Here is an 11,287-nt window from a genome sequence, read left to right on the forward strand (position 1 = left end):
CCTCCCCTCCATAGGGATGTCTGTGTACAGCTCTTACATGAGTATTTGAGAGACAAAAGGATGGCAATGTCGGCTGCTGCAAGTCTACAGGCATCTTCCCCTCCTCTAACCTCCCCCCACCCACAACATCACATTTGCCAGAGTAAAAGCTCCTCCAGCATCAGTTCTTTCTGGGTTTTTCAATTTGTCAGTTTTTGGTGGAAAATGCCTTCAAAGAACATTCCACTTCTCAATTTTCAGTTCCCGCTGCTGTCCGTAAGGAGCTTGTATGTTATCCCTCAGGTTTCCTCCAGATGCTCTGGTTTCCTCCCACATTCTGAAACTATGTGGGTTAGGGTTAATGAATTGTAGGCGTGCTGTGTTGGTTCCAGAAACATGGCCACAGTTGTAGACATTCAGCATATTTTTGGACTGTGTTGGTCGTTGAAGAAAACGCCACATTTCACTGTACAGTATGTTTTAAAGTTTCAATGTACATGTGACAAACAAAGCTAATCTAATCTAATCCAAACTAAAAATTTATGCAGGTTCTCTCCAAGTTATGGCAGGGTTCTGTCTTTGAGAATTGTGCATAACCTGGGCAGTTGCCAAGTCAGAAATGTGACCGTGAACTGAATTCCCACATGGCAGAAGATGCCAGCATTTCCATCCTTCTGTCTCTTAAACACTCATTTGTATCTAAGAGCTGTAGATTGGCATTCCTATGCAGAGGAGGACCTTTACATAAAAGTGAGGTTTTGAGCAATCTTTGACACGTACGCATATTATTTTAAATGATTGCCTAATATGAACCTGAACTTTGATCTGAGATGTGAAAGAAAACCAGAGCACCTGGAATCCCGTGCAATTGCAGGGTGAAATGCAAACTCCACATCAACAGTGCCTGAGGTCAGGACTGGACTGAGCTCTCTGGAGCTGAGTAGTAGCATTTGTACTAGTTGTCGCAGTCCCTCAGGAGTGGGATGATTTGCTTCCACTCTGATTCTGTGAGTTTTCAGGTGACAACAGGTGGGTAGTTTATGAGGTGGAGCACTCCAACTCCCATTTACACAGAGCTTCCATCAGCTCCTCATGCATGGATCAACTACTGGTGCTCGTCTCATAGAGGTTTTAGAAAATTGTCATACAAATGGGCAAACCCAATGCTACTTTATGGAAAGGTAAGCACAGTTTACAAATTAGAGTTTATAGATTAAGGGTTTTGTAACAGGATAGATTGGGAACTGGTTAATAGATAGAAAACAAGTTCAAGTGTATTTTTATTCAGCCATCCACATGTAAACAGCTAAACAAAACATTGTTCCTCTGGGGCCAAGGTGTGAAACACAGTACATACTGTATACTACATACAGCACATCAAATAATAATAGAATAATGTTAATAATAAAATAAAATTCTATAGATGTGCAAGTTGACATGAAGTGCATATGTGATATATAGTTAAGTGCACAACACTATAATGCTACAGGCGCTGTCATAAATAGTGCATACACAACAGACGTGTCATTCTACAATACATATTGTGTACCACACATTTAGACTTGAACACGATATCGCAGGCATGCTGTAATAAGAGGAGTGCCACAAGAATCTACTGTTTTTTCTCTGCTATGTCCAATCAATATCAATGACTTAATTTATACACACAGCATTCTGGAGGAATAAGCAGTCAGTGTTTGAGGCTGAGACCCTTCATCACAGTACTGAAACATCAACTGTTTATTCCCCTCTGTAGATGCTGCTTGACCTGCTGAGTTCCTCCAGTACACTGTATGTTTTGCTCTGGATTTCCAGCAACTGCAGAATCTCTTGTGTCGATGATTTAATTTAAATGGATTGGGTGTAATTGAACCAGGTTTATTAATGAGAAAGAAAGCTAAGAGGAGGCACAGAATGGTCAAGGGAGTATGATGTGTAATTATCCACTTTCACTCTGAGATGAATGAGAAGTCAGAATTTTTTTTATAAGATGTAACCTCTTATGGCCCAGAGGTCTTTTTTCTTTAGCTGGCTATAAACGATTTGTTTTAATCCTTTAGGTATCACGGCCAAGTTCTGTTTTATCTAGAAGAGAAAGTGCCTGTTTTAAGAGTAATATTACACAAGATGATGTTAGAGAAGAAATCCAATATCCAGATGGCAAGGTAATATAACAATAAAATACAGTAATGTAACATTCACAAGGTAACATTTCATCCTTTAATGATTTACACTCAGTGGACACTCTATTAGGTACTTCCTCCAAAAGGGCGAGGCAGAATAACAGTTCATGAGTCACTAGATGGACTGAAGGGCCTGTCCTCTGCTGTAGTACTCCATGACTATGACTAATATTTATTGAACATATTTTTTAAAAGTTCAAATAGCACTTTGTATGATTGTTTTTATATCATTAATATTGAGCTCATTTTAATTGTTTTCAGACAATACTTAATTACTAGAGTACATTTACAAATTGTATTTAGCATTTACTTTAGATTATTTTTGTCCATGATGAAGGAAACTGAAAGGTGTCCATATTTGTATATTATAGTCATACAATGGTTCTTGTTTCACTCTCAGATGGAACAGATCCTGACTAATGGAAATCGAATTATTATCTTTCGGAATGGCACAAGGAAGGAGGTCAGTGCAGATGGGCAATCTGTCACCATAACATTCTTCAATGGGGACGTGAAGCAGTTCATGCCAGACCAAACAGTGGTATGTGCAAATGCTGAATACTAAGAGTCATTACTGTCTTCTGAAAGCACTACAAGCTAATTACATTTTTATAAGGCAACTATTTGGGACATTGAAATATAGGAAAGAAGGGAAGGGAGAGTTGTTGGTAGCAGAACAGGCCATGTAGACAGATACTGACCTTCCAAAGGATTAGTGCTCCTGGTGGACGCGTCACCTGCTGGACAATGGATCTGCAGTGACACCAGCTGAGGGGCTCACCACCCTCTCAACCTCTGTGCATCTGAATCTTTTGAGGTGCAGTTGTAGATGTATCCTGGTCAGCTACGTATTAATGCATAAGGCAGGTAACTGGTGGGGCCAAAACTTGTCTACTCTTCCTTTGATGGCATTGGAGTCATATAATCATAAAGTCAAAGAGTTGTACAGCATAGAATCAAGCCACCCAGCCCACCGTCTTTGCCAATTGCCATGCTAATGCTGTGCTAGCCCTTCTTTCCTACTTTAACCCCATATCCCTCCATGTATTGTTCATTCTGGAATCTGTCTCCCTGCCTCTCAAATACTGTTCCTGCCTCAACTACTTCCTGTGGCAGATTATTCCAGATACCAAATACCCTTTATGTGAAAAATGAACCTGTCAGATCCTCTTTAAACCTACTCCCTCTCAACTTAAACCTACGCTTTCCAGTTTTATGCACCCTACCTCTATCTACATTGCTCATAATTTTATATACCTCTATCATCGGCATGTCTCAGCCTCCTTTGCTCAAAGGAAAGCCTATGCAAGTGAGAAAATTGCAAAAGACTCTTGCACAAATCTGTATAATCATGTAAGACAAACTTGATCAATTCTGTCTGGCTTTTGAGAACTGCATTCCTAACTAAATGGTTAATTGAGTTATATGCACGTTCTATATTGGTTGCTCTTGAAACTTTATCCAAAACAATATGAGGTCAGGGTTAGGTACAGTAGATGAGTATGCTATCTGTGTGTATGTGTGTGTGCCAGTATACTGAGAAACTGTGTCAATTTCATCCATGTCTGCAAAGGACCAGAGAATGGATATGCCAGACATTATAAAGGCTGTTTCTTTTAGAGATGGACACTATTTGGAAAGAAGTGACTGTCTAAAGCAATTAGCATGTTCTGAACTCTTGCAGATATATTACTACGCTGATGCAAAGACAACTCACACCACATTCCCAAGTGGAATAGAGATGCTACAGTTCTCCAATAACCAGATAGGTGGGTGGAATCTGCAGTGAATTTTTGTGATTTAATATTGCAACAGGAAGGCATAGGGTTATAAATCCACTTGAAGCCAGGTGCGTGTTGCAAATAAAGAAATGGGAAGTTGGGTTCTGCAATCTGAGGTTTTATTCTATTTTTGTACATTTTCTTAATGGGTTACTATTTAAGCTTTATATGTGATAATAATTTTTATATTACACATCAAAATACATTTTAATCATCCCCATCTTATTAAAATTTATCAGTACACACATTTTTGCTTCTACATCAGCATGTTTTTTCCACTTGTCAGAGGTACACCTAAAACATGATTATGATAGTGAATGCCAAAAACTTGGTCTGACCTTATAAGTGGGTTAACTTTCACCCATTTCAATTCAATTGAATATTAAAAAAAGTATTCATTCTGAAAATTCTTACAGTTGGCCGTTAAGATGTTGGATAATAAGTAAGAAATTCCATTTAAATAGACATTTCATAGCAGTGGTTTATTTTTATCTGTGGTCACTTTTCTTTTTTAGATTGATCATAGTGAACTTTCACAGAGGTAAATATTTTGATTGGATGTGCATTTACATCTATCTGGTTAAACAGACTGGCACAGTTCAACACCCAACCCCAAGTACATCACCTCCCAATACAGAATTGCAATTGTCAAACTGGAATTATTTCCAGTCTCCGAATTGACCTGGGACTGAATAACTGTGATTGAATCTCTTGATTTGGCTAAAATGATATTTTAATTCCAGCCTGATAATCACTTAAAAGCTACTTCCTACTTCCAACCTGTTAAATCAGAGGCACTCCCTGGCAGTGGGAGGATTGATAGCACAATAACAAATTGAATATCAGTGGCTAATGCGCCTAATGGGCACCCCCCGACTCTTTGGAATCTCTAGCTCAAAATGGAGAAGGATTGAGAACCTTAAGTCCATTGTAGAAGTCTGTGGTAGAAGGAGTGGACCCCCTCAGAAATTACTGGCCCAATTCCAATCTCCCCTACCCCAAATGGTCTTCTGCCTCTTTGTGGAAGAGTCGGCGATTCCCACATTGCCCACAAAGCCAAAGAAGAAGCAAATCATCCTTAATCCTGAGGGATTGCCAAAGAAGAAGAGATAGACTGCTCTAGTACTGACCTTGACACAGCTTGCAGAATCAGTGTGGGGTATTATTGGGAGTTATATGTACTCACGCACCTGTTAACGTGCATATCTTGGGGTTAGGTTGCCAGCATGCAAGAGTTACTATTTCCCAGCCTTACAGATTAAAAAGGGCTAATTTTCTTTTTGATTATGCTTTTCCGTATGATGGGTAAATAATTTCTGTAACTTCAGAATCAGGTTTATCATCACTGACATATGTTGGGAAATTTGTTGTTTTGCGGCAGCAGTGCAGTACAATATACAAAATATACAATTCGATACAATAAGATATATATACACATACAGTGAATTCCAGTTAATTGGGACATATCAGGGCCAGGACATTTTGGCCCAATTAGTTGAAGTTTCATGAAAATAGTTAAAAAGGTATAATAAAGACAAACTACCATTTAACTGAGTAACAAATTAAGCACTTGAATGAAAACAGAACAAACTAGAACACTATCAATACTACTAAAGTACTATAAAACTGTGTATTGGTCCCAAATTGTTATCGATGAAGGAATCCATCCAGTGTTGCTGCCGTGTTCTTTTGATTGACTGTCCATGAACAGAATCTGCATAGACTCCTGGTGCAGATAATTGACAACCTTCATACAATGCTATCAACAAATGCATCCACGAAATCTTCATTTTCATTGTGCCATTCAAGATGGTTGTTGATACCTTCAAATTTTTCATAGTTCCTAGGTTGTTGAGGTAGTGAAATTGTTTCATTTTCACTCCCAGCCGTTTCTGGCATCTCCAAGCCTAAGTGCTTAAACCACAGTAAGCAAGAGAGTTCTGAATTGTCTTACTGATTAGTTTTCACTAACTATCAAGACAAAAAACATTGCTTTTTGAGCACAAACTCATGCAACTGATTCTATTTAAAAACTGTTCACTCTAAGCACAGAGTAGTGTCTATTGGCGACAAAAGTGCATGTGACTCCTGCTAATTAGAAACTGTTCAATAGCAGTCTCCTGCCCCAGTTAATTGGCGTAGTGTCCCAAATAAATGAATTATATTCTGGTTATTTTCTTGATTAGTTTTTGTTCTTTAAGCATTGAATCAGATAAATGGCTGCTCCAATTAACTAATGGTCCAATCAATTGGAACCCATTGCATATAAAGTAAGTAGTGCAAAAAAAGGAAATTTATTCCATGTTTTCAAACTACAATTTGGCCCTTAATCTTTGTAACATTTTCTTATCTTTTAGAAAAACATTATCCTGATGGTAAGAAGGAAATAATATTTCCAGATCAAACTATCAAACACCTTTTTCCTGATGGTCATGAAAAGAGTATATTCCCAGATGGTACAGTTGTGAATTTGCAAAAGTAAGTGTGTTTCTCTCTGTTTTCCAATGGAAAGAAAAATATTTATACATGAACTTGGCATTGCCTTTTGATGTTTGCCTATACTGGGTGCCCTTTGCTCACAAACTAGCATCTGGTACATGTTCACACTTGAGATGTTACACTAGATGCTGTATTGTACAAGATGTGAATATTATAGAGACAGTGCAGAGGAGATTTACAAGGATGTTGCCTGGATTGGGGAGCATGCCTTATAAGAATAGGTTGAATAAACTTTCTCCTTGGAGCAACAGAGGATGAGAGGTGACCTGATAGAGGTGTATAAGATGATGAGAGGCATTGATCGTGTGGATAGCCAGAGACTTTTTCCCAGGGCTGAAATGGCTAACATGAGGGGGCATAGTTTTAGGGTGCTTGGAAGTGGGTACAAAGGGGATGTCAGGGGTAAGTTTTTTACACAGAGAGTGGTGGGTGCATGGAATGCACTGTCAGTGATGGTGGTAGAGGCGGATACAATAGAGTCTTTTAAGAGATTCTTACGTAGGTATGTGGAGCTTAGAAAAACAGAGGGCTATGTGCTAGGGAAATTCTCAGCAGCTTCTAGAGTAGGTTACACGGTCGGCACAACATTGTGGGCCGAAGGGCCTGTAATGTGCTGTAGATTTTCTATGTTTCTATGTGTCAGCTAAAATTTTTCAGGAGAAAGCAGTAATTTTGTGCTCCATGGGTGGCACTTCAATGGTTCTTGTGATGAGGGATTCGATTACTGTAGCACCGTGCTAACCCCTTTGAATAATCTGACGCACAGTTAGGATGGCTGCAGTCTGAGCTTGCATATTAAACCAATGTCTTTGAAGTACAACTGGCTGCACTTGACTGCACCACCGGGTAGCTGCAACATTAGCCAGTACTGGTGTCACTTATGTAACAGATTTGGCCAAGACTTTCATCAGATGTTGTGAAAGATCTTCAACTAGGAGCATCGTATCTGTTTCTCTCTCTACAGTTGCTGCCTGACCTGATGAGCAGCTCCTGTTTTTATTTAAGAGCATGGAGGATGTACTAGAATGTTATAGCTAATTAGGCCATGGTTGCTTACTGTGTACATGTTCTCTCAGCATGCAACAGGAAGAGTGTGACAGCACTGGAGATAATGTCAATTTCTGGCAATTTTAAAGCCAGTCTGGGTTTGTTTCCTTTGGGACAAAGAAGAGCTGAGAAGGGATTTGTTTGAGGTATATAAAATTATCTGAAACTTAGAGTGGATAGGAAATTCTCTTTCCCTAAACAGAATGATTGTTAATCAAGAGCATAGATTTAAGGTTGTAGAATTAAAGAGAATTCAGAAGAAGTCTTTGCATACAGAGGGCAGTAGAGAACTGTATCTTGTGTTAGAGGCAGAAAATCTTGACCCACTTAACAAATACCTGTCTGTGTACTTGAAGTGCTGTGAGGCAACTGAAGGGGAACTAGAGAGTACAACTGGGAGAGATCAAGATAAGAAAAGATGTGCTGGCATTGGAGATGGTTGAGAGGAGGTTCTCAAGAATGATTCTGGGAATGAAAGGGTTATTATCTGAGGAACGTTTGATGGCTCTGGGTCTGTACTCACTAGAATTTAGGAGGATGAGGGGGGACCTTATTGAAACCTTTTGAATGTTGAAAGACCTAGACATAGTAGATGAGGAAAGGATGTTTCCCATGGTGGGGGAGTCTAGGACAAGGGCACAGCCTCAGGATAGAGGGGCACCTATTTAAAACAGAGGTGCGGCAAAATTTCTTTAGCCTGAGGTTGGTCAATTTGTGGGATTTGTTACCACAGGCAGCTATGGAGGCCAGGTCGTTGGGTGTGTTTAATGCAGAGATTGATAGGTTCTTAATTGGCCATGGCATCAAAGGTTATGGAGAGAAGGCCAGTGAGTGAGGTGGAGGAGAGGAGAAATAAAGGATCGGCCATGGTTGAATGGCGGAGCAGACTCAATGGGCCAAATGGCCTATTTCTGCTCCTATGTCTTATGGATAATATAAGAGGACAAGTGACCTTTCTGCCACATTTCTGTACCCTCAGCGGCAATTTTATTAGCTGTTGCTGTACTCCTGCTCATTAATGCAAACATCTAATCAGCCAATCATGTGGCAGCAGCTCAATGTATAAGAGCATGCAGACATGGTCAAGAGGTTCAGTTGTTGTTCAGACCAAACGTCAGAGTGGGGAAGAAATGTGATCTAACTGACTTTGACCGAGGAATGATTGTTGTTGCCAGACAAGGTGGTTTGAGTATGTCAGAACCTGCTGATCTCCTGGGATATTCACACACAACAGTCTCTAGAGTTTATAGAGAATGGTGTAAAAAAACAAAGAAAAAAGACTTCTAGTGAGTGGCAGTTCAGTGGGCAAAAATGCCTTGTTAATGAGAGAGGTCAGAGGAGAACGGCCAGACTGGTTCAAGCTGACAAGAAGGTGACAGTAACTCAAATAACCATGTGTGCAGAAAAGCATCTCAGAACGTGCAACATGTAGGACATTGAAGCAGTAGGAAACCACACTGTGTTCCGCTCCTGTACCTAATAAAGTGGCTACTGAGTGTAAATGGCAAAGCTCAATACTGACACCACAGAAAGGGATTGCTTAGCAGTCTGAATTGGAAGGCTCACTATGTAGCCTCATCCTGTGCACACTTTTGAATTAGCAACTAAGTATAAAGAGCAGCATGGTAACATAAAGGTTAGCAAAATGCTTTACAGTACCAGAGTCCTGAGTTCAATTCCCACCACTGTCTGTAAGGAGTGTGTACATTCTCCCTGTGACTGTGTGGGTGGGTGCTCCCGTTTCGTTCCACAATCTAAAGACATACCTGTTGGTCATTGTAAATTGTCCCGTGATTAGGCTAGGATTAAATTCAAGGATTGCTGGGCAGTGAGGTTCGGAGGGCTGGAAAGGCTTATTCTACACTCCATCTTCATCAGCCAATCAATAAGTAGATTGATTGATTAATTAATTAATAACCTTTAAATATTGATATTAATAGCATGAATTCAAAGAAGTTTAGAGAATGGTGATGCACTGAAGCACCAGCCTGGACTCTGCATTGGTGCAAATAGCTACAATAAGTGACCTTGTCTGGCTGGTTTATAAGCCTATGTACTGTACAAGTCACAAGTGGCATCGACCAGTTCATGAAGCAGAGGAAGTTGTTTGGCCAACACAGGCTGTTAACTTAGTCAACATTTGGTACTTGAAAACTGGATTATTTGTAGCAAGGATCTGTCTGCTGCCCATTTCTCAGCTGATTGGGTTGTTTACAGAATGCCCATTCTCTCTTTTTCATTCGGAGTACCTAACAGCTCGCAGTATAATGACTGCAGGTGTTTAGATCTGATGGCTGTGTTGGACTTGTTAGTGATTGCAATTGAGTCAATGGGAGCTAGTGGAGCATTTGTCATGACCTTTTCCTGCTGAGGCAACTGATACCCTGCTGAAGCACCATACATTGTCTGCAAGTACCAAGTTGACTAAGATACTGAATGTTATCTTTTTGTGACCTGATAAAACAATTATGGAAATACTGTAAATGGAACTTACAGAGAACCTTTTAATTTATCTTTCTGAAGATGCAAAATCATCATGTTATTAGTTACTGAAGGTTTTGTTCTTTCTTAGAAATGGAGATAAGATTATTGAATTCAACAATGGGCAGAGGGAGATCCACACACCCCAGTACAAACGGAGGGAGTACCCTGATGGAACCAAGAAGACCGTGTATCCTAATGGGCGCCAGGAAACAAAGTATTCCACAGGTCGTGTCCGAATAAAAGACAAGAAAGGAAATCTTGTTTTGGATAAAATGTGACTGCAGTGACTTCTGTTAGACAATCAGAAAGAGTTATGTAAGAACAAGAAAAGAAAGTACTAACAGAATTGCAGAAGTTGTCTTCCAGGCACTACAATCTATCTACAAATCCAATCCTGTTTCATTTTCTTTTACGATATGCTTTGACTACAAGAGACTGAGTACTCCTCTAGAATCTGAGCCGTACCTGTGCACTACAATGTATTAATCTGCATGGATTTTATATATGGGAATAGAGTTAAAGAAAAGCTGTCATTGGGAAATATGTGTGCAACTGGGTGTTGTGTTCCTGATTTAACAGCCAGAAAATTCCCTGGAGCCTAACATGAAAGATTAATCTCAAGGTCATTGGCACTTAACTACAAAAGAAAATGCTAAGCACATTAAAAATACTTTGCATATATTTAACTTTTATTATAAAAATATTAAAGAGAGTTGGAAATAAGCAATGTTAACTGGGTGAGTCAATTGGAAGCAAGTGATCACATGGAAGGAACTCCAAAAAATAAACCACCTTGATGGTGTTACTGTTTTGCTCTCTCACTATTAATGTTAATTTATTACCTTCACTTGAATTAACTATTTGCAATAAAATGTGAAATTTCTACCTCATGCAACATACAGAGTACAATTACAGGTGAGACTCATGAAGAGCAGAAGGGTTTTCTAAAAAGTCACTTCACAACATCCTCATTATGGCTACTCTTTAAATAGATACATTTCTCCTGAAATCCCTGTCAATTTATGTGGAACAATCTTACATCATGAGCCCTAGACAACAGGAATTCTGCAGATGCTGGAAATTCAAGCAACACACATCAAAGTTGCTGGTGAACGCAGCAGGCCAGGCAGCATCTCTAGGAAGAGGTACAGAAGACGTTTCAGGCCGAGACCCTTCGTCAGGACTAACTGAAGGAAGAGTTAGTAAGAGGTTTGAAAGTTGGAGGGGGAGGGGGAGATCCAAAATGATAGGAGAAGACAGGAGGGGGAGGGATGGAGCCAAGAGCTGGACAGGTGATTGGCAAAAGGGATATGA

General features: G+C 39.7%; 1 protein-coding gene across 9 annotated transcripts in view; it reads left to right on the plus strand.

Moving 5' to 3' along the window:
- Positions 1 to 11,037, plus strand: part of LOC140201598 (uncharacterized) — a 119,126-nt gene extending 108,089 nt beyond the window's left edge. For 8 of the 9 annotated variants that reach the window (XM_072265962.1, XM_072265963.1, XM_072265955.1 and 5 more), the window contains 5 exons: positions 2,040 to 2,144; positions 2,563 to 2,703; positions 3,847 to 3,931; positions 6,301 to 6,421; positions 10,062 to 11,037. In XM_072265962.1, coding sequence (XP_072122063.1) covers positions 2,040 to 2,144; positions 2,563 to 2,703; positions 3,847 to 3,931; positions 6,301 to 6,421; positions 10,062 to 10,251 — 642 coding nt within the window. In that variant the 3' untranslated portion in view covers positions 10,252 to 11,037. The remainder of the gene's footprint in view (positions 1 to 2,039; positions 2,145 to 2,562; positions 2,704 to 3,846; positions 3,932 to 6,300; positions 6,422 to 10,061) is intronic. The other variant, XM_072265959.1, reaches the window with a different exon arrangement.
- The last annotated feature ends 250 nt before the right edge of the window (positions 11,038 to 11,287 follow it).

The sequence above is a fragment of the Mobula birostris genome, chromosome 8, assembly GCF_030028105.1.
Source record: "Mobula birostris isolate sMobBir1 chromosome 8, sMobBir1.hap1, whole genome shotgun sequence".
NCBI classification, from domain to species: domain Eukaryota; kingdom Metazoa; phylum Chordata; class Chondrichthyes; order Myliobatiformes; family Myliobatidae; genus Mobula; species Mobula birostris.